General features: G+C 36.9%; 6 protein-coding genes across 13 annotated transcripts; 4 read left to right on the top strand and 2 right to left on the bottom strand.

Annotated features, from left to right (window-relative positions):
- The first annotated feature begins 2,777 nt into the window (after positions 1 to 2,777).
- LOC106747349 (eukaryotic initiation factor 4A-III) lies at positions 2,778 to 5,257 on the top strand. The gene is made up of 5 exons (XM_014624782.1): positions 2,778 to 3,014; positions 3,138 to 3,473; positions 3,699 to 3,921; positions 4,008 to 4,262; positions 4,948 to 5,257. Exons 1-5 carry the CDS (start codon positions 2,870 to 2,872, stop codon positions 5,198 to 5,200), a joined length of 1,212 nt encoding a protein of 403 aa, XP_014480268.1. The 5' UTR covers positions 2,778 to 2,869; the 3' UTR covers positions 5,201 to 5,257.
- A 1,303-nt stretch (positions 5,258 to 6,560) lies between these two features.
- Positions 6,561 to 9,641, top strand: LOC106747340 (putative FERM domain-containing protein FRMD8P1). Its single transcript, XM_014624764.1, has 7 exons — positions 6,561 to 7,207; positions 7,343 to 7,494; positions 7,601 to 8,050; positions 8,124 to 8,587; positions 8,727 to 8,885; positions 9,311 to 9,479; positions 9,550 to 9,641. The coding sequence occupies exons 2-7, from the start codon at positions 7,404 to 7,406 to the stop codon at positions 9,588 to 9,590; spliced, it is 1,374 nt and encodes a 457-aa protein (XP_014480250.1). The 5' UTR covers positions 6,561 to 7,207; positions 7,343 to 7,403; the 3' UTR covers positions 9,591 to 9,641.
- LOC106747339 (dynein regulatory complex subunit 7) lies at positions 9,606 to 13,836 on the bottom strand. 3 transcript variants are annotated; one of them, XM_014624763.1, is made up of 10 exons: positions 13,771 to 13,832; positions 13,557 to 13,602; positions 13,207 to 13,428; positions 12,460 to 12,714; positions 12,036 to 12,192; positions 11,866 to 11,932; positions 11,571 to 11,780; positions 11,086 to 11,307; positions 10,552 to 10,785; positions 9,606 to 9,940 (listed from the first exon to the last, which is right to left on the bottom strand). In XM_014624763.1, the coding sequence occupies exons 3-10, from the start codon at positions 13,289 to 13,291 to the stop codon at positions 9,755 to 9,757; spliced, it is 1,416 nt and encodes a 471-aa protein (XP_014480249.1). In that variant the 5' UTR covers positions 13,292 to 13,428; positions 13,557 to 13,602; positions 13,771 to 13,832; the 3' UTR covers positions 9,606 to 9,754. The 3 variants fall into 3 exon arrangements, with proteins under 3 accessions (XP_014480249.1, XP_014480247.1, XP_014480246.1); XM_014624761.1 differs by having other exon boundaries at positions 13,207 to 13,602; positions 13,771 to 13,836; XM_014624760.1 differs by having other exon boundaries at positions 13,207 to 13,819.
- A 236-nt stretch (positions 13,837 to 14,072) lies between these two features.
- On the top strand, positions 14,073 to 15,903 carry LOC106747333 (probable glucosamine 6-phosphate N-acetyltransferase). The gene is made up of 5 exons (XM_014624749.1): positions 14,073 to 14,453; positions 14,689 to 14,809; positions 14,944 to 15,006; positions 15,081 to 15,208; positions 15,306 to 15,903. The coding sequence occupies exons 1-5, from the start codon at positions 14,439 to 14,441 to the stop codon at positions 15,546 to 15,548; spliced, it is 570 nt and encodes a 189-aa protein (XP_014480235.1). The 5' UTR covers positions 14,073 to 14,438; the 3' UTR covers positions 15,549 to 15,903.
- Positions 15,904 to 15,956: 53 nt separating this feature from the next.
- Positions 15,957 to 21,732, bottom strand: LOC106747331 (N-terminal kinase-like protein). Of its 4 annotated transcripts, none has more exons than XM_014624744.1 (14): positions 21,625 to 21,732; positions 21,464 to 21,473; positions 21,097 to 21,313; positions 20,820 to 20,966; positions 20,611 to 20,739; positions 20,290 to 20,501; positions 19,913 to 20,003; positions 19,338 to 19,820; positions 18,920 to 19,141; positions 18,269 to 18,521; positions 17,948 to 18,118; positions 17,364 to 17,647; positions 16,341 to 16,449; positions 15,957 to 16,229 (listed from the first exon to the last, which is right to left on the bottom strand). In XM_014624744.1, the coding sequence occupies exons 3-14, from the start codon at positions 21,208 to 21,210 to the stop codon at positions 16,096 to 16,098; spliced, it is 2,349 nt and encodes a 782-aa protein (XP_014480230.1). In that variant the 5' UTR covers positions 21,211 to 21,313; positions 21,464 to 21,473; positions 21,625 to 21,732; the 3' UTR covers positions 15,957 to 16,095. The 4 variants fall into 4 exon arrangements, with proteins under 4 accessions (XP_014480230.1, XP_014480229.1, XP_014480228.1 ...); XM_014624743.1 differs by having other exon boundaries at positions 21,464 to 21,503; XM_014624742.1 differs by having other exon boundaries at positions 21,422 to 21,503.
- Positions 21,733 to 21,942: 210 nt separating this feature from the next.
- LOC106747332 (mitotic checkpoint protein BUB3) lies at positions 21,943 to 24,599 on the top strand. 3 transcript variants are annotated; one of them, XM_014624747.1, is made up of 6 exons: positions 21,943 to 22,029; positions 22,359 to 22,404; positions 22,665 to 22,860; positions 22,940 to 23,009; positions 23,115 to 23,425; positions 23,809 to 24,599. In XM_014624747.1, the coding sequence occupies exons 3-6, from the start codon at positions 22,666 to 22,668 to the stop codon at positions 24,211 to 24,213; spliced, it is 981 nt and encodes a 326-aa protein (XP_014480233.1). In that variant the 5' UTR covers positions 21,943 to 22,029; positions 22,359 to 22,404; position 22,665; the 3' UTR covers positions 24,214 to 24,599. The 3 variants fall into 3 exon arrangements, with proteins under 3 accessions (XP_014480233.1, XP_014480232.1, XP_014480234.1); XM_014624746.1 differs by lacking the exon at positions 21,943 to 22,029 and having other exon boundaries at positions 22,214 to 22,404; XM_014624748.1 differs by lacking the exons at positions 21,943 to 22,029; positions 22,359 to 22,404 and adding an exon at positions 22,477 to 22,495.
- Positions 24,600 to 24,810: the final 211 nt, after the last annotated feature.

The raw sequence follows: 24,810 nt of genomic DNA on the forward strand, positions 1-24,810 counted from the left end.
GTCGCTCGGTTGCTTCGGTTCGTTCGGCCGAATCGCAACGCAGTTTCCGATCCCGCTGACGAATTCTTCGCGCGAAAGCGTTTTCGTATCGCTTTTGTACATTTCGTGAGATCCACATACACCCGGTGGACAGAAAGATTGCGACGCTTCCTTTCGGATTAGTTTCGGAATGCATCCAATGCAGGAGAATTTGCTTCTCGGTTATTCTCAGGAGACACATTCTATTGAATGCAAGATGCGTTGCGAAACTCATGAGAAAAATGTAACAACTTTTCTGCCCGTCATTGTACATATGATATAAAAGCGAGACTTTCCGGCAAACACGGAAATCGTCGATCATTATCGATGTGTAAAATCGCGCAACGGATATCAGCCGCGTTACGCAAGAATGACGATCGACCAGCGACCGAAAACCGAAGGTTGTCGTTGCGAAAGATGTAGTTTATCTGTGAAACAGTGTTTCGATCTCGACCATTCGATCCCATTCGCGCAACCGACAGCGGGGGCGTATAACGACGTCTTAAGCGCACTTATATCGAACGACCCGCCGCGAATGAGTCTCATATCGATCAGCCGACACATACTTTGTATACGCCAATGTGAACGTTCCTGCGATCATTGTACAAATTGCCATTATTGTGATGCAACGCGTCCTTGAAGCCGAACACTGACGACTAATTGTGTTATTTCGATGTTTCACGGTTTTATTCCGATTGTATTGCATTTTATCACGCGACTTTGACGAAGAACAGAAAGACACGTTAGAGCAAAGATGAGGCGCGTTAAGCGTGCTGATGCAGCCGATCATATCACAAAATAGGCTTTATTACAGCGACTTAAACCGTCGCTGACCGCTAAACCGGGGCACATATGATATTTATATAATAAATAAATCCCGACTTCCTTCATGTACATTGTACATTTTCATATTGTTATACTTGTTGTTACGATACCTCAAAAGTTATTCGAACATTAGAAAAAACAGATAGGATCCCTGTGATAAAATCTATTCCTTGAGATTCGATGAAAAAATATCAAATATTAGTATTTAATATTATATTAAATTAAATATGTCGATATTAATATGTATTGAGAAATTAATATTGATTTGTCAATTTTTTATACGTACGACACGAAAATGCACGCTCACAACACCGCTGTCTCTCATATAGTGTCCCCCTTAGCAACAATATGTTAATTTAATGTTTTCCTCACCCCAAGAGTGTGGATCGTGATGGACGTACATTGTACATGTTGCAAGAGAGTTTGTGAATTGTGATAAAACTTGCCGACAGATAGATCAGGGAATCAGCGAAATCACGTGTCAACGAAATACTAGACGAGGCGACGTAGCCGATAAGAATCTGGCGGTGATGAAAGGAAGACGCATCGGCCGAATTGATTTTCTCCCGCTGGAGCTCACGTTATATCATTCGGGTTCTTATTTCGCGCGCAGAAAGGAGGCTATTCATAATCCTCGAATGAATGTAAATGTTGTACCGATTGCTTATTCATGCGCCGACGAAGCCGCCGCGCGCTCGCCGACAATTGCCCGCGGGCAGAAATTTCGAACCGGTGTCCCGCGCACGCACTTGTAACTTTCTTTCTTCTGCCCTGGTTGAAGCGGCGTAAATCATTAGGTTTTTCGCTAGAGAAGACCGCGCGATCGATCATTCCGTGGCGATTTATTCGCGACCCATGATCGCGGGCGACGACGAAGAACGCGACTCGACAACGTCTTCGCATCCGAGGGATCCGTCCCGATCTGTATAAATCACGTATTTAGCGCGACTTGTATATAGATTCACAAATTGTAAAGAGACGCACTATTTTTTATTATATTGTACATACTGTAATCTCTCTGAGAGTTCGCCGCGCGCGTGCGAAAAGAATATTCGATCGCAGTAAGCAATTGTAATCAAGACTCTTATCCTTTAAAATCTAGAATTGCGCAGCGAATAAAAAGATATGTCACGATAAAAGTGTGTACTACTTTTCTTTACATCAGATGTTCTCTCCTTTGACGAAAAGATATTGAAATGTGACGTACATATAAAAAAACGAGGCATAACGTGAGAGAAACTTTTTCAGCTACGCTCCTTAGTAATGTAAAAGTATGTCTCGATTAGTCGTCGAGACATACTATTTGAAAAATAAGGGAGGTGTCTCTTATTTACCATTGAGTCGTATAGTCATGAATAGAAAAGTCATATTTTTTTTAATAAGTTTCGAAACCAAAAGAGATATTTCGTACCCATAGAAAAATTGTTTTTCTAATTATTCTCAGATGATATATTTTCCTATTACATGTGAAATGAATTGTGAAACTCATAAAAAAATTGTGTGAGATAATTTTTCCGTCCACGACTATATTACACCTCATTCTTCAATAAGGATAGTGGCGGCTCGTCGCGGAGACTTTAGAATTAAATTCTTCTTTAGGCGAGACTCAAACCATTTTTACCGACATAACTTACATCATGTGCGTAGGTAATTAATATCGCATGGTAAGAAGTTGGAAGTTTATTCGTACAATTCATTTTAGGTGCGTTCTTTTTGGACGCTCACACGCCGAAGTGCTCACGCTTATAAGCGCCATCAGTCACCTTTTGGCTGTTAAGCATTTACACCAAGTCATTTCCTTTGGTATTTATGAACATTTATAAGCACGTTAATGGTGAATAAGAAGCTGAAATTCCTGCTTATTTCACCAGATCAGTAGTGCAACTAAAAAGAACAGACCATAGGCTCTCTGGGAACACTGGTTGGTACTACTTCTTTCTCCTTTATACGGCAGCATTGGTGTAAACTGCTGATAGAGAAGGTCGATGTAATTTAGACGTACAGATTTTGTTAACGTTTCAACAAAATGGCAGAGATTAAGTCACGTCGCGTTGCACAAACCGAGGATTTATCCAACGTCGAATTTGAAACCAGTGAAGATGTCGAAGTTATTCCTACCTTTGATAGCATGGGTCTCCGCGATGAATTGTTGCGCGGGATCTACGCGTATGGTATGTGAAGTTTTTTTTCTCCTCGATACTTAAACTAACCTTAATCTTTTGGTGGTTTCGCATTTTCTTATATTAAATGTACATGTTGAAAGATTAAATTATATTCTCACCTCTGCCTTGTAGGCTTTGAAAAACCTTCCGCTATTCAGCAACGGTCCATTAAACCCATTATGAAAGGCAGAGATGTAATAGCTCAAGCCCAATCGGGTACGGGAAAAACTGCCACCTTTTCTATTGCAATATTGCAATCATTGGATACACAAGTGAGAGAAACTCAAGTTCTCGTATTATCTCCAACTCGAGAACTCGCAACACAGATTCAGAAGGTTATTCTTGCCTTGGGAGACTTTATGAATGTACAATGTCATGCTTGTATTGGTGGTACAAATCTTGGAGAAGATATCAGAAAGCTTGACTATGGACAACATGTTGTATCAGGTACACCAGGTCGTGTATTTGGTAAGTATCATATTGATTATCAAATAATAGATTACTTGTGTACTATTGTATACTGTTAAGAAAATTAAAAAATCAAACAAAACGAATCAAATACCTCAAAAATTACCTAGAATTTCAAATGACATGTATAAAGCGTCCTATTTTAATCTATCATTCTTTTTACCTTTGCAGGATAAAGTCAAATAAAAAATCATATGTAATCATATATGTGTAATATTTTTTCAGATATGATTAAAAGGCGTGTACTTAGAACACGAGCTATAAAAATGTTGGTGTTGGATGAATCAGACGAAATGTTGAATAAAGGATTCAAAGAACAAATTTATGATGTATATCGATATTTACCACCAGCAACACAAGTTGTCCTAGTATCAGCTACGTTACCACATGAGATTTTAGAAATGACAAGTAAATTCATGACAGATCCTATCCGTATCCTTGTGAAACGGTAAGTAATCTTTCATCTCGGTGGCGATATAAATTTAATTTTAATTATTATTGATTATTAATGTTAATTTATTATTTTCTCTTTAGTGATGAATTGACGTTAGAAGGGATAAAACAATTCTTTGTTGCTGTAGAACGAGAAGAATGGAAATTCGACACACTATGTGACTTATACGATACATTAACGATAACACAAGCAGTGATATTTTGTAACACGAAACGTAAAGTGGACTGGTTGACGGAAAAGATGCGAGAGGCGAACTTTACTGTGTGTTCCATGCACGGAGATATGCCACAGAAGGAGCGAGACAACATAATGAAAGAATTTCGGTCCGGTGCAAGGTACGACAGAAGTTTTAAGGCTTCCACTTTCTTGCCTCGGTCATCTTGATTAATGACGTCAGAAGAGGGAAAGCTTATTAAAGTCCAAAATTCTTACAGAATACATTGAAATCAATCTTTAACAATCGATACATAACCGTAAAGTTAACGTGATGGAATTATGAGAGAAGATAGGGCAAAAAGGAAACTTCCGTGTTATTAATTTTACGGTTATTTATTGATAGAGCAAAAAGAGTTTTCGAAATATCTTAAAGATATTTAATCGATCACAAGTGTTAATTTACGGACATATCCCTTTATTTTAATATATTTTATGTATTATACGTTTTCTTGTTTCTGACGTTATCAAACAACTGCAGTGAGGGACCAAGAGCATTAACCCTTAGCTGACACACGGGGTTAAAAGTACCCCAGAGTGTTTTTGAACGCAAATTTTTCATAGCTGCGCGCCAAATTTGGTTCTGTGGCGTCACCTAGTATTAGTCGAGGCTTGACCCAATATTGATAAATAAAACAATTATACACATTTTTTCTCGCTGGGATCCAAAATATCCCCTATAGCACGTACGTTATTATTTTGACGTGTGTCAGCTAAGGGTTAAAGAAACAGGATTTCTAAAATATGTATGTATATGCATTTATTATATTAAAAATCTTCTCATGTATATGTCTTTTTATTTTACAGTCGCGTATTAATTACAACTGATGTATGGGCGAGAGGAATCGACGTTCAACAAGTTTCCCTCGTAATTAATTATGATCTGCCGAACAATCGTGAATTGTATATTCACAGAATAGGCCGATCAGGACGTTTCGGTCGCAAAGGTGTATCCATCAACTTTGTGAAGACCGATGATATAAGGATTCTGCGAGATATCGAACAGTATTACTCGACGCAGATCGACGAAATGCCGATGAATGTAGCGGATTTAATATAAATACAAATTATCTATGACTACACGCCAAATATATTAAATATAATAGTTTCTCTGATATCACGACTAATCCAACTTCTCTTATCCTTCTATAGGCAATTCGTTGATATTAACGAGACAGGTTATAATTCTATATCGAGGACAGTTCGCGATAATATACACTATATATTTTTTCAATATTAGTTTAACCGAAAAACTTATGACAATTGCTATATCACCTGTAATTTATGTTCGGTGCATAAACTCTATATAAGAGTAATATATAACAATAAGCGGAAAAATTTGTCTTTGTATTATGTAATGATGCATGGTTTAAGCATGATTGATTACCAATACAGTAAAAGTTCCTTATTCGCGGGGGATATGTTCCATAAATTTGCCGCGAATACAGAAACCGTGGATATAGAATGGTAATTTGTATAGGATTATAGGGGATACGTTCCATGGTTCCAAAATATAAAAAATATATCAGAATAAAATACATTTAATAAGTGATTTTTAACAATATCTATTACTAATTATTGTCAGGCTTAGGCAAGGGTTTAAAGAACTTAGTAATTTTTTCTTGTTTTGCCGCGTTTAAAAGATTTTTCAATTCAGATTGATATTCAGCTGTAGCATTCATAATTTGCCTTTTAAAAATGAGACTTCTTTCCATAGACGGATCAATTTTCATAAAAAAATCACAAAGCTCATTTGCCATCTGTAAGCCTTCACTCAGATTTTTCAAGTTAAAGACCACCTTTTCAGAACTCGTTGAAGCCTCTTCTTCAATGGGATGCGGAGTTAACATTTCCTCTAAGTCGGTTTCTGTCAAATCTTCATCTTGCGATTCAAGCAACTCTTGAATGTCATTTGATTCTATCTGTTCAAAGCCATCTCGTCCTATTCCATTCGCAACTTCAGCAATGTTTGCAGTTAAAGTTTGAATTTGCACGGATTCTTCATCATTTTCGACAGTCAGAACAGGCCACAGTTTTTTCCAGCATGATTTCAATGTCTCTGGCTTCAGTTCTCCCAACGATTCTTTTATGTTAACAATGCATTTCGCTATGTCAAATTTTTTCCAGCATTGCATAACGTTCATATCAGGATCAACTTCCATGGCGTCCAGTATGATTTTGAAGGTTCGCTTAATGTAATAANGCATTAAGCATATAATTAGCATTAATGATAGTTAGTTACTTATTAGACTTGAAATTATTCGAAATTTTCAACCGTATGTGAATATTTCAATGTCGGGTGCATAAATATTGCATACAAACATGTATATTAATAAAATACAGATTCTTTTATGAAAAAAAGACAAATATTTTAAATAATTATTTGCAAAAGGTTACACCTCATGGGTCACTTTAATTTTGATACGTGTTATAAAAGATTGAATCCTGAGTTAATTGTACTTTGAATTAGGATATATTACTTTTTGAAGCTTTGCAATTTCACGTATTAAAAACTAGCTATTTATTACTACTGTCCCAACATATTACGTGTTATTCTTCTTTGTTTATATTTTTATTTATATGCGTTAATCTCTAAGTACGTTATATGATTGATGATCAATTCACAAATGACCTATCGAATGACTCCAGAGGATATTACATTCTATATATCAAAATCAAAATATGAGATATAAGAATACATATTGCTTTAACTATCATTTTCCTAAGTTTTACGATGCACTCTACTTATATTATCGCTTTGATTTCCCAGTTAGTTTAGTTAGTAGTGGCACGTGACGAATCAAATGGACTTGCCTCATGTTCTATAGCTACGTACAAATAATCAATAACCGCTGTTGCTACAGAGTTCAGATGGCAGTAGGACAACGTAGTGGTGATACATGAAATCAAACAAAAATGGAAAAACTAGGAGTTTCGATGATAATGGATATTTCTTAACGGCATAGTGAAAATGCAAGAATTATAATAATAAACTTTAGTGAACGATCATTCGTTCTCGCGATTGCAGCATCACAAGTACGTTATAAATATTACACCGCTTCAGATGGTACGTATACGTAATTCCTAAAATTTCGAATAAAAAATAACTAAAACAAGATAATATTATGCATGAATAGACCAAATAGTTAAAGCTCAATGTATATTTTTATACAAGTCTGACTGTCAATTTTTGTATTAATAGGTCTTATGGTGTAACGAATAATGATCGGAGGAAACTAAGAAAATTGAAGGAAAAAGAAAAAATGGAGCAACAGAATGAATGTCCTATTCAAAGAGGACAACCAATACACCGTTACCCCAATGAATACAAAATGGAAGGACACTCATCTTCATGTATGTATTTACATTTGTCAGGGATTTTAAGAGATGCAAATATAATTTTTTTATATAACATATATGTTATTTCTTCCATCATCATCGACTTTGTTTCGATTTTCAGTGAACAAAGCAGTGACAAATCAGTCTCAATACTTGAACACAGGGAGACCCACCGTACACATAGCCGTGTACCTGATGACGGGAGTATTCTTGATCATGGAAGTTGACCAAAACGCGACCACGCAGCAAATCTTCACGACCGTACAATCTGAAGCTGAACTAGGCCTGACGAGATTAGCTTTGGTAACTGCCACCCCAGTGTTCGCATTGTGGATGTGCTCTTCGCAGCTGGAGGTGCAGCTGCGTCCAACACATAAGCCAGTAGAGTTGGCCGCCAAATGGAGCTACCTGGTGAACAAATATAGCTCACATGGAGAAGATTCCGATAACGAGGAGCCCTTGCTATACTTTCGCAGGAACATCTTTCTCACAAGAGCGGAGGAGGAGCAGATTAAGGACATCAAAGTGCTCGAGCTGCTCTACGCGGAGGCCAGACACAATGTTCTGCAAGGTGAGTACTCTTAATCGAACATCGTTGGATAGATCGCCTCTCGGTGTTATCTTGCAAACTTCCTTTTCTCCAGGACGATACGCATGCGATGGTCCTGCGCGTTACGCCACTCTGGGAGCCTTACAAGCTCGCATCGAGCTCGGGCCGTACAACGCGCAAACCCACACTCTAGCATTTTTCCGGAAACACCGGGGCCGATTTTTACCACATCATCACGCATCTCCCAGCATTTGGCTGGGCCTGGGGCTTGGACTTGGGTTGGTAGGTGGCAAGGGTGCACCTGAGGCTCACCTCTTTGAGCAATACAAGCGAATACCGAACAGTCACAACGGCAGCACATCCAACGCGAACCCAAGGAAGCTGATTAGAAAGTATCTCGAGTTCTGTTGGAATTTACCGTGCTACGGGGCGGCCTTCTTTCAAGGTCAGATCGAACGGCCAGTGAGAGGCCTCGCATCGTGGATCACTAATCGCGATCAACAGATCCTCATCGCGATCAACACATCGGGGGTGTATATAGTCGATGATATGCAGTGTGTAAGTTGCAATAGACACGCAAAGTCGAGATTATTTTGATGTTAATATTTATGTTCATCTATCGTAGTCCGTATAAATATAGCTTTATAGTTCTATAGTACTCATATAGTGTGGTAACATTAACAAAATATTTTTGCAGAGTTTGCTATTGGGACTAAAATATTCAGAACTGAGTTGGGAAATGGCAAAGCCTTCGGACGAAAACAATCCAAACTGTCTGCCTTGTTTGTTTCTGCAGTTTCCGGTGCGTGAGAATGGAACACGAGTTTACAAAATCTTGCAAGTGTTCTCAAGACAGGTACCGGTTAATTTTATATATCAGGTGTGCAAATTAATTCGGTGCCATTTTTTTCATGAAATTCAAAATTTATTCATAAAAAGTCAAGTACAAGTTTAATATTCGAAATAATTTCCATTGTTTTCTATGACTTCATCTACTGGGCAGCTGATGAATGTCCTCGCGGAAAAACTTTCAAATCACCATAGGGCGGGAAAAAAATTTAAAGTTGAATCAGAGTTACAAGACGTTAAGTGTAAAAGCACCGAATTAATTTGCATCTGATATATATATTCTGTGTTGAAAGTTTAAATATTCCATTTAATTTAAAGAATTAATATTTAAAAACCAAAACAATGAGAATGTTCAGGGTCAGGTATATGTCCAGGCATTGGATTTTATCTTACAAAATGAAGTATCGTAAAGAATTGATTTGTTCATTACAGGCGATAATGATGGACACCTTAATCTCCGGCTTCGCGGATGATTATCGTCTGCGTCAGCTTGCTAGTAGCGAGGGCAACAGTGACCTGTTGGATTATCCACTAACCACTGCCACCGGGAGCTTCACGAATAAACTCAGTAAATTCACCCTGGCTACTTTCGACGACGAAGGTAAAAAAAAAAAACTTGGAGAGAAAGCGTAAAGTACGATGGTTTCGTTCACATTTTAAAATCGTTTCAGGTAGATGCATCGGTCAAATGGGCTCATGGTCCTTTCAATGAATGACTACTCAACGATACGTACCAAAAATAATATAAATCGCATTATTATACACGACGAAACGCCATTGTATTTTCTCTGGTATAAAATAAGTATGATTTTTCGTAATCAGTTCTTGCGTCAGCTAGAATCCCTCACACTTGCATGTAGCTCTCTTCCGAGGTAGTCAAAGCTTTATGCCGAACGATTGTAAAAATGGACTTTCTCGCAAACGGTTCACCAGTACTTGGTATCTCCTCGACGTCGACTCTCTGTGATGATTGAGATACGTTTCCAGCACATACAAGTCGAAATTTAGTTCGTTGATCTTTGCTAGTATTTGTTCCTCCTCCGCTTTCGATAATTCCGCAGTCTACGCATAGTCGTGATTTTATTAATTCCCAGATAATATCAATGTTTAAAAGACGATATTAGAGACATTTCAAAGATATCTTACATGTTTTACAGTCATTTCCATCAACTTCGAATAACCAAACCGACTCATTAATTCAACAAAATTGATCGATCGCATTGGCCAATTGGTTAAACCGATCAATATGATTGGTCAATTCCGTTGAGTTAACCGTCGGTTAAATTTAACCGAAGTTAGTGAGTCATTAGACGTCTTTTATGTTTAATGTTTGTTTAATGTATCTTTAATGTTTCTAGATTACGTTCCATTTAAGTCACATGATGTCATCGTCATCAAAATTATATGTCATTCGCGTTGTTTCGACAGTTGTCTTATTAGTTCGCTCTGTCTTCTTTAACTTATATGTTTTATTCACATTGATCCAAATAAAAGTACAAGATGCATGAGACACTTAGCGACAGATCCAAACTCGTCAAAATCAGAAAAGACAAATTCTGGTCCTTAGATATCTTTAGATATATTTCAGATATTTGTGCTGTATAGGTTACCATAAGCTCGTAACGATAATGATTAAGGAAAATTACTTCGTCGAGCGAAGCTGCTTTTCTCACCTGTATCAACGAAGCTTGCAACTTTTCCAATTTAGCATTATGTTCTTGCATCACAAATAAAATACGATTAGCTTTCTCCACAGAAGACTGTTTGAAGTCGTTCAAGCATTCGTCGTATAACAAATACGCTCCCTCCTTGGTGATAAGCGACAAGTCGCTGATTCGTGCCAAATATGGCCCTAATGGGTCCAACTCTCGCATAACATCCTCTTGACTCAAATAACGCGGCCCCTCCTGCAAAACGGTATGAATGTGATCAAATTACTATCGAACTGGCTGATTAACACATTGACTGGTAAATACAAGCTATCTTTCTTCCAAGCTCAAAATTTCTTTGTTTCATATGTCAACTACGAATTAACTCACGTAGGTTTTGTTTGAAGGAATTTTGTTGAATAATAAACATAATTAATTATATGTTAACACGCTGATGTCTTTCAAATGGCGTCAGACACACCAAATTCTCCAGTGTCACTGTGGCAGTCAACGTGTTAACTAGGAAGAGTCAACGAACGTTGAACGAGCAACCAATACCGTTTCCAATTTCGTCACGGCAGTGTCAACCACCCGATCTCTGTCGAACAATGATATTGTAAGCTGCAAGTTTAGTTTTTCATCGGCTCTCCTTTTCAGAAACGACGCAACTTCGCTCTCGGTATCTTTGATGCGCGACGTACAATGATCTTCGTCTTTTAAGTGTTTATCGAAATCGTAAAACAGATAGATATTTTTCTCCGGTAGCGCCATCGGATTCGGCTATGGACAGAGAGGATAAAATTCAAATTATACATGTGCAGTTCGCTGTACAATTGTTTGCGAAACAGTTTGAATGTATTTTTTCTGATGAAGTTCTGGAATCATTACTGAAAATCAGTCCCGGTATTTCCGAATCGATAATTTTTTTACACATTTGCAATACTAGGACTTGCAATCATTTGAAATGATCATTTGAAGTGTTCAAATATGTTCAAATCATTTCACAGACAGATACATCAATAGAAAGAAAAAGAGAGATTTACATGATATTCGTGAACCATACTAGGATCGAAGACCAAACGATCTCCTCGATCTGCTGTCGGTTTCATAAACGTACGGGTATTTCTAGTACTCTGGCCTTTGTCATAATGATACTTAATATGTATTTCGTTTTTGTTTATTATGAATTTTCGGACGGCTATGTCTCTGTGAGCCAAAACTTTCTCGTTCCTATGATACTTTTCGTCGATTTTCTGCAACATGCATAAAAGTTCAATCATGCCTTCGTTTCACTACGTTGTAATAAATAGAAGGAACTTCATATAAAGGATACATTACTGTGATATGTCGAGAATGGATATTATTCGTCGTTGAATTGCTTTTGTCCGTTGAAAATTCAGTGTGTCTGTTAAAATAATCAAAAGGTAGAAATGATTTCGATTAGCGAACTGACTTTGACCCAGCTTCACTGACTTTGACTTTCACATAGACCATTAAAGACGGCTTACCTGTAATAAAGGAAATCATCGCGGTCTACATAATGCTGAGTCAAATGGAATGGACCCATTTCAATGCGTGACAATCCATCGAAGTGTGCCTTGTAGTAAAAGTCTATCACTCTCTCGCAATCTATCGTGTCCTTGTCGTATGCTAGATAACGATGTGCTGCCGATATTAATCAACAGTTAGTGTATTGTTTTAAAATATTTAAAAAAATTCAAAATCTTTTACAACAGAGGACTGTGAAGGAAAATTGACATTGAAATTGACTTTACTATCTTTGTTCAAAAAAATAATAAGCACAGATGACGTCAAACGTATTAGATTATTAATATCAATGATTATTATTATTATATTAATTGCATTTTAATTTCTCCCTTTTTAGTTTCATAAAAATAACATTGTAAAACTTGTAAGTGCAATAGTGTGCACCTTTGCAATAATCCGATCGGCCTTTCTCAAAGGAATCCGTAATAGTATCTGTGTCGAGATCTCTCGTGGATTCCACAAGATAATCATTTCTGTTTAAATATTTTTCACAGTATCGAATAGGTGTGGTGTACTGATCATCCTCGTAAATAGTTATCCGTCTTACCAAACCGTCCGAACAAATGTACGATGGAAATAATTCTACCTTGGCTTTCTTATAAAATATCGTTTTACCATTTGGATATTGTCTTTCGAAATCTGAGAAAGAAAAATATACATCAAGTATACATAAATCATCCAAAAAAATTCATATCGTAATAAAAGACGCAGAGTATATGAGATCGCTAAGGCTATAAACATCTCAACTGAACGGGTGTACAATATTCTACATGAAAAATTGAATATGAAGAAGCTGTCTGTGTGATAGATACTGCGATTGTTGGCTGTTGACCAAAAACACATTCGAATGAATTCGAATGAACATTTCAATGTAGTGTTTGATGACTTAATCGCAATCCAAAGGACTTTTTGCGTCGATTCGTCATTATGGGTGAAACTTGAATTCATCACTTCACACTAGAATCTAAATAGCAGTCAAAATAATGGAAAATAACTGCTGAAAGTGCGCCGAAGAAAACGAAGACCATTTCCCGGCTAAGAAGGTGATGGGATGTTTATTGGGACTCCCAAGGAATCATTACGTATATTTCAAAAACAATCAATTTAAAAAGAAAAGATGCATTTATATACCTATGTCACGAATTTGGATTTCATCCATGTACGAGGTCGGCATATCTAAATGTTCATTCCGTTCTATTATATGTTCATCGGCCATCTCCGTGCTGTTCACGGTTTGCCGGGAAGCAAATGTTTTCAGAATTGAATTTTACTTAAATTCCAGTCAATTTTTACACAGCTTACGGGGTTGCACGTTCACCCAGTAATTTTTATCATTTCAAACGCTCTCCATCCCTAGATACAACAGATTGGTCTCATCGTTGGTCGGTCGGTAAGATATTCCAGAGGAAGGTTCGATAAAAATCAGTGCAACGATCTCTCGATTCCTCACGCCTTTATCTTCTGGCAAAATCGCTACCTACGCGTGTATTCTGCGACTAAAGTGTTTGGCCTTGGCAACTCACAATCCTAAAAAGGTTATACGATCAAATGAAGGCAATTCAGCCATAGAAATCAATATGTATAAATGATTGGTTTCAATTGTACACATAGTACAAGTATAGACGAAAAGTGTCAAAATTAGCAGTACTTTGACAGTGAAAATTAGATAGAGAAAGAAGAAAATATGAATTTTACACAGTTGCAAAACTGTTTTCTCTGTCGAACGCAACCATTCTAACGCCAGTAGCACATGGCACTTGTTTTCGTACTGGATTGCTCACTGGATAGAAATACTGCGTTTTGATTGGCGTATTCCTGTCTATTTTCGAAAATGCACCAATGAGAACGCAGTTTCAGATCTGTATCCAGCACAAAACAAGCATCGTGTGCCGCTGGCTTTACTCTTTACATATAGGGTATGTTCAAAGAGACGCTATTTAGCGCTACGTGACATTCTATTTTTATTACTTTTTATATATACAATAAGGATAGAATGACGCGATAGCTCTAAATAGCGTTTCCTTGAACGCACCCAATTTTAATCCATAGTGTGATAATGATTTACAATTCCAATTCAGACTCGCTGTGATTTCATTGGTCGATTTCCAACCCCAATTCGCAATCCCAATCTCTAATCTATAGTCTGATATGGGTTTTATATTACCTGCAAGGCTACAAAAAAGTTCTTGGAACCAGTATCGAGAGAGAGAGAGAGAGAAAGAGAATCGTGAATGCTATCTAATGCAGGCAGTTCAGTTAAAAAGAATAAACCTATACCTGTAGTCATCGAGTTGCTCTCAGGTATCGCAAGTGTGATTCGACGACAAGTTTAGAGAGTGTAACTGCCAGATTGTGAAACGAAAATGAGCAAGGCACAGGTAAAGTGTCCATACATTAACTTTTTTTATGTTATGATTTCATGAAGATGGAATCTCATAACTCGAGTCTTCTATTTGATTCTCTGATAATTAAAAGATGTATGTCTACAAAAGAGATTAGCTGTATTATTAAATAAACGGATATACATAAGGAGCATAGAGAAATTAATTTGTTAGTTTTAATAAAATTCCTTAATGTTATTGAAAATATGTTGTTCTACAATGTGTTATACAGGAAAAATTCCTTTTAAATGATGAAGTTAATCTCTTTAATCCCACTATATTAGAGAGATTGTCATTACCACCCACTGATGGATTATTTATAAGACCATTAAGAAGTACAGATTACGAGAAAGGTACATTTCAGATACAGTTACTTTCTTTACAACATAAGTTTCTTTTCTATATTTTTACATAAAAATATATAAAAATTATGTTGCAAATAATTGTTATAAAAATAAATGTTATAAATAATTTGTTTTATCATCAGGTTTCTTGGTTCTTTTGTCTCAATTGACTGATGTTGGAAATGTTACCAAGGAACAATTTTTGAGTAAGTCATCGCAGAAACTGATTTATAATATGTACAGCAAAAACTATATTAATCACTATTCTTGTATCATTCAGATAAATTTTACAGCATGAAGACTGCAGGTGGTTATTTCATTGTTGTTATTGAAGATATATATACTGAAAAAGTAATTGCCTGTGCAACATTAGTTGTAGAACAGAAGTTTATCCATAACTGTGGTGTGGTATGTAGCTTTCTGCGCATTTCTTGATTCTTCTTGAAACAGGATAGATACGACGATGTAAAACATATTGATCACACACTTATAAAATTTCTTATAGCGAGGTCGTTTGGAAGATGTAGTAGTCAACAACAGTTACAGAGGCAAGTCATTAGGCAAACTAGTGGTGACAATCATAATGCAGTTGTCACATCATTTCCACTGTTACAAGTTATCTTTGGACTGCACGGATCGTTTAGTACCGTTCTATGAAAATATAGGTTTTAAACGGGAACCTAACAATGCGAACCATCTCAATATGCGATTCCCAAATGATAACGTTAATGAACAGTCTCACTTATAGCAATAGACCGACCATTTTATCGAGGCCTTATCTACTATAACGATCAATTAAAATTCTTATTCATTTAAGCATATATTTCTGGAAATTTGACAATTTGTATTTTTTATGGAGAAAATATCTCATTAGCAAAAATTAAAAAAAAATCTATGCCCTATTCGTAAGATATTATCTATAATATTGTTGCTTGTATATTGGTACGCGGTTAATAGGCTGATTAAATATTTTATATTATTTAACTTACCATTTGTCCTAAGAAGGTTCTATACATGTAAATAAAATAATGTTTTATATCATAGACTGTATAGGATGTAAAAACATAGTAATTTGTTAAATAAAATAATTAAATTTTTCTTAACATGTATATTTTTCCATGCATATAATATTAATAAATAATATTGTAGAAAACAGTTTCGAATGAATCTTTTTCTTTCTTTTATATCGGACAAGTTATAAATACAGAAAATACTTTCATTGTATTACTCGTAATGTTTAATTCGCTTAATGTACAATAGAATGTTCAATAATATACGGCGTGTAATTATTTCACTTAAATCTTCTTAACGGCTGGATTGGTTCGCAATTTCACCGCTCGTTTCGCCTCCATTTGCCTTTGCCTAGCTAATTTGCGCTCCTCTCTTTTCCTTTTTGCTTCCTCAAATTTATTGTTTCCGCTAGGAACGCCTATTACATTCCAAAAAACATTCTTTTCTTAATAAATATAAATCTTTAACAATTTTGGCTGTAATTTCCCAGAAAATGATATTTATAGTTCAGAAAACAAACGGCATATACCTGGTTGTTCTATAGGTTGAACATCCTCGAAAGGCTGAAATTCCGAATCTTCCCATCCTACCTCGGAAGAATCATTTTTTTCTTGAACACCTTGGGCTGCTTCTTCCTCCTGTAACGTAGTAAAAAAGTTTATCGTGTTGTTGATAACGATACTGAAATATTTCCACCGTGACTAACTAGTCACATTCTTGTCGTTATCTCGTCTTTCTATCTAATGTACCGGTATTTGTATTTCAATTTATACGTGGTACATTTTCGATACTTGTTCTGCCACTCTTGAATTCATTTACCCAAAGTCGAATGGTTTCATAGGAAGGGCATGAGTCACCCAATGTAGAGGAAATAAATTTTCTTCGTTGTTTTCCCTTCCAAAGAAAAAAAATTGAATCACACCATGAATTCCAATTTTATCCATTTTTCACTGTTACTCGAAACACTTCTGTTTAAGCAACTGTCGAACAACAAATTACTGTCAGAATGACTTGTGACCACAGAATATTCATCCATAGGAAGGACATTTTATGATCACATATATAAATATCGCTGTCGCCTTCTATTAGTATGCGAACCAAGTTATTTATCAAACCACCCACTTATATACAGACTATTCCACGACCAATGTATTGCAGTTAACTTCATGGATCAATTTTTAAACGATATTATTAATAAAAATTTAATGGACTTAAATTTTCCCTATCTATCTTTAATTGCTTAGCATTAATTATCTCTGATTGCTAAGTTTTAAATGAAAAGATCTAGTTCAAGTTTTCGATTTGCGAAAAATCCTTCATTTCGGATTGTGTGATTTAAACGGGAATAATGTTTCGGTGTTTTTTGTTAAGGAGAAATCGGCTCTAAACCGGTTGAGCGATTTTACTACGCAGGGGCTTAGGAACGTGTTTGCGGCCACGTCATACTTATCGCTCGTTCGCACAAACACATATCACGTTGGATACGGAGTATCTATCTAGCGCAAATCTTGACTTCGCGCATAGAATTTTTTCAAAATGTCAAGTGACAAACCGGTTCCTCTTCAAGGCTGGTCCACTGTTCATTGGCCTTGGGGGAGTGGCCGGACGATGATATAGTACTGGCTGGATTCAACGGTACCGACGACTGTGTAGCGGCGGGTTGCTGCTCCATGTCCCCCCAATTGTCGGCATCCCAACAATCCCAGTCGCAATCGGAATTCGTGTTCTGCGTGTTCTGCGTATCATGCTCGTAGTCTGGATCGAGGGAGGTCGTGCTCGTTGCGCTACTCGTCGTCGCGGTTGTACTTGCGCTGCTCTGCGAGCTGCTGGCTTGTTCTAAAATCGCCGAATGGAAGCATCGTTATTAAAGAATACATACATCAAGCTCGTCGAAAAATTCATTTTTCCCCCCCTATATTTTCATTCATTCATTCTTCTTTCCTACATTTTCATTCATTTATTTTTCTTTTCTATACTTTCATTCATTCATTTTTTTCTCCCCTATATATATATATATATATATATATATATATAATTTTACCATTACTGAGATAAAAGAAAGGAAAAAAACATCTCGAGCAATCGAATATGCGCAAGGTACGCGATGAACAGCCAATAAAAGGAACAGATGCGAACCTAAGGAAGCGGGTTTATTCAATAGGATCCTAGATGTGCTCTGGGCATTCGACGATTTTGGCGTGTCCGACTGACTGCGATAGAACTTCGCCGTTACCGCGGTGACAGCCCATCCTGCCCACGTGGCCGCAGCGTTGCTGAGACTGGGTGTCGCGGTATTCACGTCAGCCTCTACAAACGTTTCAAATATAGCATTCCAAATACAGCAATCTTCCAGGGAATTATTAATTTTAATGAAATATTTTCCACTCCTCAGCCGTGCTGCGTCATCTAATAAAAACATGAAAACGTTTTAAACATGCACGTTTAAAGCGTTCTTACCCATTGATTCACGAAGACCAGGATCTTCCGAGACCCTCTCAAGCTTAGACATAAAACCACGAATTGTTCGGAACGCATTGTCCCTCACTGCTTTGTCCACATCTGTGGTGAGTGGGCACAGAGCCGGCAGAATGCGATTGGCGACTTCCTGCAGCAGATAGTACTGTTGCGTTGCGGCCAGAGCCAATATACTCGCGGTCCTGGCCGGAGGAAACGGATCGCGAGTGCCACGGATAAAAGCGCCAATCAATACCTAAAAGTTCACGTTGACAATTTAACAAATATTATTGTACCAGGCAGCTTAGAAATCTCGACAATGAAAAGTCACAAGATAAAACTGCTCCCTACATTTTATTGTAATTACATTTTCTTACGAGTATTGTGGCATTGAACTGCATTAGTGCAATGTCACATTTTTTTTTAAACATATAATCAAAAACTTTTTCATGAAAAACCTACCCTGATCGATAGGAAGAGAAATCCAAAAATAAAGTAATCTGGAAAAAAGGGGGGTAGGAAGATGAAAGAGCAGCGGTTGTGTCCCGAGTGAGACAGATATCCATTAAAGAAGAAGAAGAAGAAGAGAAGAAGAATAATCGTATCGGTTTGAACTAGCTAGGAATAATCCAAAAAGGTTCCGATCGACGTTACCTTCTGTCGGATTTGTGGATGAAGATGTTGAGCAATTTTTCCAAGGCAAACTGTGGTATTTGTGCGAATACCACCGTGTTCATCCTTCGACTGAAGCTTCGCGAAGTACCTTAGGATCTCGACATTGAGATTATTGTAATCTAACTTTGGTGCTAAATACACGACCGACTTGATCGTTTGACCTCTGATGGCTGCATTCGTGTCGAGGAAACCTCTCGCTACCTGCAAGAGACGTACATACAACATGTAACATGACACAATTAGAATCCTCTTCTGTATAAATTCATTTTACATAATTTTCGTTGTCTAATTGAGAATTCGCTCACACAAGTATTTACACTCATATTACTTTAATATTACTATTTTTTAATGTTCGATATAGTTTCCCCCTCAAGTTTCCAATCGGCGAAACCGTTACCTGTGGAAAGATGGCCTCATTAACGGTCGCCGATTGCAGGTGATCGACGAAACGGTCCAATTGCTGCAGCAAACGCAATCTCGTCGCCCTGTCGTTCGACGCGAAGAGCTTCACGACACACGGCACCACACGGCGCTGGTATTCGACGTCGGGTAGTTGACAACCCAGCTGCAACAGCGGCGGCAGTACCGCACTACCGGCATCCCCGAACTCAAAGGCGGCCAGCAACTGCGGCAGGATCTTGTACCGACCAACACCGTCGGGAAACGAATCCAGTTGGGCCGCTAACTGCGCGAAGAACCGTCCCTTCTCGCCCCTCTCCTTCATCTGAATCTCCTCCAGGAACAACAGAGCGTCCACGAGGTCGTTCTTGAAGAAACCACCGTTGCTGCGGCAACGGGCTATCACATCCGCGGGATTTGGTCTTCCTTCCGGATTACCGCCGGTCAGTTCTCGATACACTGCCGCTATTTGCCTCGGAATCTTGGAAAACGAAACAAGCGCCCCCGTCAATTGATGACTTGGGATTGTGGCACACCTCGTAAAGGTGTAACATAAAGTAGCAAACAGCTTACTTTGTCTGTATTTTTTAACTGTGGCGTGGTGTTGAGCGTGCCGTTATATGTTTCCCAGATCAGGCAGCCGAGTCCCCACATGTCGACTGAGCTATTTGTTTTTTTATTTATTCACATCAGTTTCATAGTGTTAATATTAAACCTGAATGTTTATATATAGAAGCTGGTATTCTGAGACAATTACAAGTATATAAAGTAACTTACTTAACTATTTAGAGTATATTCAGCTAAAATGTGAGGATTGATAGAAAAAAATTCACAATTAACGCACAATTTTCTACCAAGAACTAATGTAAGTTGAAAATATGCAACGTGTTCTATCATGTGCCTATAGATATGTTCATAATATCTCGATCAAGTTAATATAATCAGTTTACCATTTAGTTACTGGTTTTGCATTTTCTTTAGCCTCTGGTGGTTGATATACTTGGAAAGTGGGGGGTAATAAATTATAAGGCGTGTCCACAGCAGTCATGTACTCAACCCCACCGAGTTTCCATTCCCCGCTCTCTTCGTTGACAAACACTGTCCACAGATTGACATTATTATGCCGTAAATTCCCATCATTATTTAAGAAGTTAAGTGCCCTCTGCCATCAAATTGAAGTAATATGTATTATAGATTTTTCTCCTGTGTTCAATGTTGTGCGTTGCTTAGAAATTTCCAACACATAAATGTTCATACTCATTAATACATACTGTAATTTGAAATATACCCCAGGAAAAGTACAATTCGTTCTTAGACCTACTCTCGGCGTCACATTTCCGTGTCAAACGATTATGCAGCGGCTCCACACGTTCTGTCGCTAAGTAAACCATTTTGTCAGTCTAAAGCAATAAAATACAGATTACACATCTCTATTTAACACGGTTATAACATCGGCAGAAAGGTTTGATACAACTCATACCTCAAGACTGTCGAGATATGCTAGTATACTCGGGTGCCTAAGTGTCTTAAGTCTTTTCACAGCTGAACGGGCAATGTCCAGCTGTGGCTCCCCTCCGTTCTTAACATCAAAGACAAAAACTGAAACATCCTCTCCAGTTGTGGTACCCTGTAGAAGAACTTAATACAATATTTCTGCTACTAGATTATAGAATGGATAAAATATAATATTGTATATTACACGTATACATGCGATACTTCTAGTAGTGTTATATCTCTATTATATCTAATTAAATTACCTTTCTCTTGGCTCTGTGTAGCGTCCAAATGCTTTTGTTTTCCAAGCCTAGGATAGGCTCCCCGATATCATACGGGAAATCTTTGGCAGGGTCTTTTGAAAAAAAGGACCACATTGTACAGCTTATATCTTTATATATATATATATATGTACAGATTACACACGGTCTTCAATGTGATGTATCACGGGACATTATTATTGACAACAGTGCATCAAACCTAAAAAATATAAATTACTAGTTCATTTCATTATTTTATTTGTCATCATGTGCGTCTCTCATTAATGCATTGATATATGTTACATTTATATATCTGTTTAAAACATACGAAACATCAAAGAGAGATTATCCGTCCAGTTTCCAGACTAACCGTATCATATCTGCGCCACAAATGCACATTTCTTTCATTTCTTTCCATAAATATAGGAAAAAAACGTATTATCACTATGACTTTTGACTCAATTTCAATCTCGATATTGACAAACTTGTTTGCCGACAAGCGAGTGTATCGTAAGTCTGGGATTCGCTTACCTGCGAAAGTAGAAAGATTCTAGTTACATGCAAATCCGAAGCTGCATGCTCCTTGAATTCATGTGGCAACGCGAGTAACACATGACACGTCATTTTCAACATACAGCTGTAATTGATCGGTGAAAAAACGTCGGCACGACTCGGATTAATTTAACACCGCTGAAACGCGTAAGCTCTACCAACAGGATCATGACGTCATATATATCGAGGCAGCAGCAAAGTATGATCGGCGCAGCCTCTGAGTCCGTTCTTTTTAGCTGTTGGTGGGTTACCATGGCTATAGTGGACTACGTATTGAAGATCAAAGTTGTTTGAAATCGCGTATCGATGATTATTGGTCTTCTTAGCTCGACTGGCTGCTCTAGTCAAGAAATGCACACACACTGAAGCGTGAGAACCTCGTATGTACGTACGCTTTTCATACACTTCAATGTGTGTGTAAATTTCTTGAACGGTACAGCCAATTCAGCTGAAGAGAACTATAGATAAAAGAGATCACATGATTCTTGATCACATGATTCTTGACCAATCAACGTAAGAATCGCGGCTGAAGCTGTACTATTAAAATTTGTTTCTAATACACATCTGTAAATTTCTTTAACTTACGATCGCAGCCTATGCGATTTGTATGTGTGTATATACATATCCACGGAATATATATATAAATAAATTTATAAAAAGACTGACGTATATTCTTTAAATTATATCGAAAAATACATATACATCTGATATAGGAGTACAGGAATTGAAGGTTCTCCTTTTAAGCACAACTTTTATTGAGTAAGTGTATAAAATAAACCGGTCAGATATGTTTATAGGTTATATTGTGTTTACGGGAGAGACTCACACAGGCTTAAGTATAAGCATTCGCGTTAGTGCCGATTAGTATTTATTAACAAAATTCCTTCCTTTTATTTCTGTTATACAACTAATATGTAATTTACGGAGAGAAGAAATATTGTAGTATACTATCAGTCAAGACTCTCGATGCAAACTTGTGGCAATTTGTGACAAAGTACTTATTGTTGTTTTTTTCGTAGAATGGAGTCGAGGACTGAATTTAAAATAAAATCACCGCCGACTGATGCAATTTCTGCTGTAGAATTTGGACCAAACTCCACACAGTTCCTACTAGTATCATCATGGGACAGTACAGTAAGGCTATATGACATTCATGCAAATTCGATGCGAATAAAGTACAATCATGATTTGCCAGTATTAGATGTTGCATTTCAAGTAAGTGAAAGTTATGGAATAAAAGGTTAAAATAATTTCTCATGTAATACTCTCTGTAATGTAAGGATATCTTTTATAGGATGCTGTTCATGCATATAGTGGCGGTCTAGGAAGTACTCTGAAGATGTATGATATAAATAGTAATACTGGTACTGTTACTCTTCTTATTTTAGATTTTACTGTTTCCATACGTTTTACATGTGCCATTAAAATTATAAGTTGTATATATATTAAAAAATAAAATCTGCTTATAGAAACAATAATGGGTACACATGAAAAGGCGATCAGAAAAATTGAGTTTTGTGCAGCAGTAAATGCAATATTAACTGGCAGTTGGGATGCTACGGTAAAATTGTGGGATCCACGATTGCCTAATTGCGTGGGCAGTTACTTGCAGCCAGATGTGATTCTTGCTCTCTCCGTTTGCGGAGACAAGTTTGTGGTAGGAACTGCAAAGCGAAAGGTCTGCATTTGGGACTTGAGAAATATGACAGGCATGTTCCAGAGAAGAGAAAGTAGTCTGAAGTATCAGACACGTTGCATCAAAGGCTTCCCTAATGAACAGGTATGTTTATTCTTCGAAAGTTTCTTGTAATTCACTCAATTCAATGATATTGATGAAAAACCTAACTGGTTTTTTTTGTTTCATTTCTAATTATATCAATTGCAAATACCATTTTATCACTAATCTGTATCAAAATCTTATAATTTTAATCCATGTGGTTTTATTTGTATCTTGTATATTGTTTCTTGTAAATGTATTATATAATGCATATAATAATCAAGAAAACTTGAGAAAAAAAAAAGATACAAATAATTCTCCTGCAAAGTAACAGTTACACAGTAGTAATTACGATACTTTTCATTGCTACCATTAAACTGTTCACGCAATATCGAACATATATATTCACTCATATTTAATTCTTTGTTATTTTTATCATGTTTCAGGGTTACGTATTGAGTAGCATAGAAGGTCGGGTTGCCGTTGAGTATCTTGATACGATGCCAGAGGCTCAAAAGAAGAAGTATGCATTCAAGTGTCACAGAATTAAAGAGAATAACGTAGAGCACATCTATCCGGTGAATGCTATTAGTTTTCATTCTGCATACAACACATTCGCCACCGGTGGCTCAGACGGCTATGTAAACATTTGGGATGGTTTCAATAAGAAACGTCTATGCCAATTTCATCGGTATAATGCTGGTGTGGCTGCACTCAGTTTCAGTCACGACGGTTCCGTACTCGCGATAGGTGTGTCGTATTTGAACGAGGCCGAAATTCCACCTGGTGGTAATGACGAAAGAGAGATTTATATAAGATATGTCAACGATCAGGAAACGAAGCCTAAGTAACACTATTGGCCATTGCATAAAAAATTGTGCAAGATATCAATAATAAAATATATATTAGGTCTGCTCTTTTTAGCTGCATCTTCTGCAGTCTTCTTTTAATTTTTATCCTTATCACCTTTCCCTTTAATGCATGATTATAAACTTTTTTTCACTTTATGTGGGCGGTGAATATAATATAATACAGCTAAAAGGAACAGACGTAACAGAATATGGTTGTAAGTTCGCAGTATTTCTATATCCAATTGATGAAAAAGTGAAAGTTGCTCTTTTTCAAAGAGAAACATATTCTATGGGTAACGTTAATTGTAAATAAATACTCCGACTGAATTAATTTATACGCGATGCCACGATAAGTAATAGATGAATACTAGGCTAATAAATTTTCAATAAACTACTTTTTACCTAAATTTCTTGTCTTTATTGATTTTATTATGACATAAATACTTCCTTTTCAATATGCAGAATCTATATTTTCACATTCAAGTAGGTTTAGGTATTTTATCATGTATCTAAGTTGTTTATAAGTTCCTGAAAGATATTAATATTCTTAGTAAAATTGGCTTCTTTATTTAGTCATAGTAATTCACAGCCTTGTGT

Source organism: Dinoponera quadriceps, unplaced genomic scaffold, assembly GCF_001313825.1.
Source record: "Dinoponera quadriceps isolate SergipeBrazil2010 unplaced genomic scaffold, ASM131382v1 scaffold2305, whole genome shotgun sequence".
Classification (NCBI taxonomy): domain Eukaryota; kingdom Metazoa; phylum Arthropoda; class Insecta; order Hymenoptera; family Formicidae; genus Dinoponera; species Dinoponera quadriceps.

What these genes read in the sequence shown, in the direction of transcription:
- LOC106747349 (XM_014624782.1), top strand. Translation starts at nt 2,870, where the DNA reads ATGGCAGAGATTAAGTCACGTCGCGTTGCACAAACCGAGGATTTATCC. An exon ending in ATCCGTATCCTTGTGAAACG is followed by an intron (nt 3,922 to 4,007) that starts GTAAGTAATCTT and finishes TTTTCTCTTTAG; the next exon opens with TGATGAATTGACGTTAGAAG. An exon ending in GAATTTCGGTCCGGTGCAAG is followed by an intron (nt 4,263 to 4,947) that starts GTACGACAGAAG and finishes TTTATTTTACAG; the next exon opens with TCGCGTATTAATTACAACTG.
- LOC106747340 (XM_014624764.1), top strand. Translation starts at nt 7,404, where the DNA reads ATGGAGCAACAGAATGAATGTCCTATTCAAAGAGGACAACCAATACAC. An exon ending in GGAAGGACACTCATCTTCAT is followed by an intron (nt 7,495 to 7,600) that starts GTATGTATTTAC and finishes TTCGATTTTCAG; the next exon opens with TGAACAAAGCAGTGACAAAT. An exon ending in GGCTACTTTCGACGACGAAG is followed by an intron (nt 9,480 to 9,549) that starts GTAAAAAAAAAA and finishes AAATCGTTTCAG; the next exon opens with GTAGATGCATCGGTCAAATG.
- LOC106747339 (XM_014624761.1), bottom strand. Translation starts at nt 13,291, where the DNA reads ATGGCCGATGAACATATAATAGAACGGAATGAACATTTAGATATGCCG. An exon ending in GATGATTTCCTTTATTACAG is followed by an intron (nt 11,933 to 12,035) that starts GTAAGCCGTCTT and finishes TTATTTTAACAG; the next exon opens with ACACACTGAATTTTCAACGG. An exon ending in GTATGGTTCACGAATATCAT is followed by an intron (nt 11,308 to 11,570) that starts GTAAATCTCTCT and finishes CTCTGTCCATAG; the next exon opens with CCGAATCCGATGGCGCTACC.
- LOC106747333 (XM_014624749.1), top strand. An exon ending in TACCAAGGAACAATTTTTGA is followed by an intron (nt 15,007 to 15,080) that starts GTAAGTCATCGC and finishes TGTATCATTCAG; the next exon opens with ATAAATTTTACAGCATGAAG. An exon ending in TTATCCATAACTGTGGTGTG is followed by an intron (nt 15,209 to 15,305) that starts GTATGTAGCTTT and finishes AATTTCTTATAG; the next exon opens with CGAGGTCGTTTGGAAGATGT.
- LOC106747331 (XM_014624741.1), bottom strand. Translation starts at nt 21,210, where the DNA reads ATGTGGTCCTTTTTTTCAAAAGACCCTGCCAAAGATTTCCCGTATGAT. An exon ending in TACACAGAGCCAAGAGAAAG is followed by an intron (nt 20,967 to 21,096) that starts GTAATTTAATTA and finishes GTTCTTCTACAG; the next exon opens with GGTACCACAACTGGAGAGGA. An exon ending in CATATCTCGACAGTCTTGAG is followed by an intron (nt 20,740 to 20,819) that starts GTATGAGTTGTA and finishes TTATTGCTTTAG; the next exon opens with ACTGACAAAATGGTTTACTT.
- LOC106747332 (XM_014624747.1), top strand. Translation starts at nt 22,666, where the DNA reads ATGGAGTCGAGGACTGAATTTAAAATAAAATCACCGCCGACTGATGCA. An exon ending in TGATATAAATAGTAATACTG is followed by an intron (nt 23,010 to 23,114) that starts GTACTGTTACTC and finishes ATCTGCTTATAG; the next exon opens with AAACAATAATGGGTACACAT. An exon ending in AAGGCTTCCCTAATGAACAG is followed by an intron (nt 23,426 to 23,808) that starts GTATGTTTATTC and finishes ATCATGTTTCAG; the next exon opens with GGTTACGTATTGAGTAGCAT.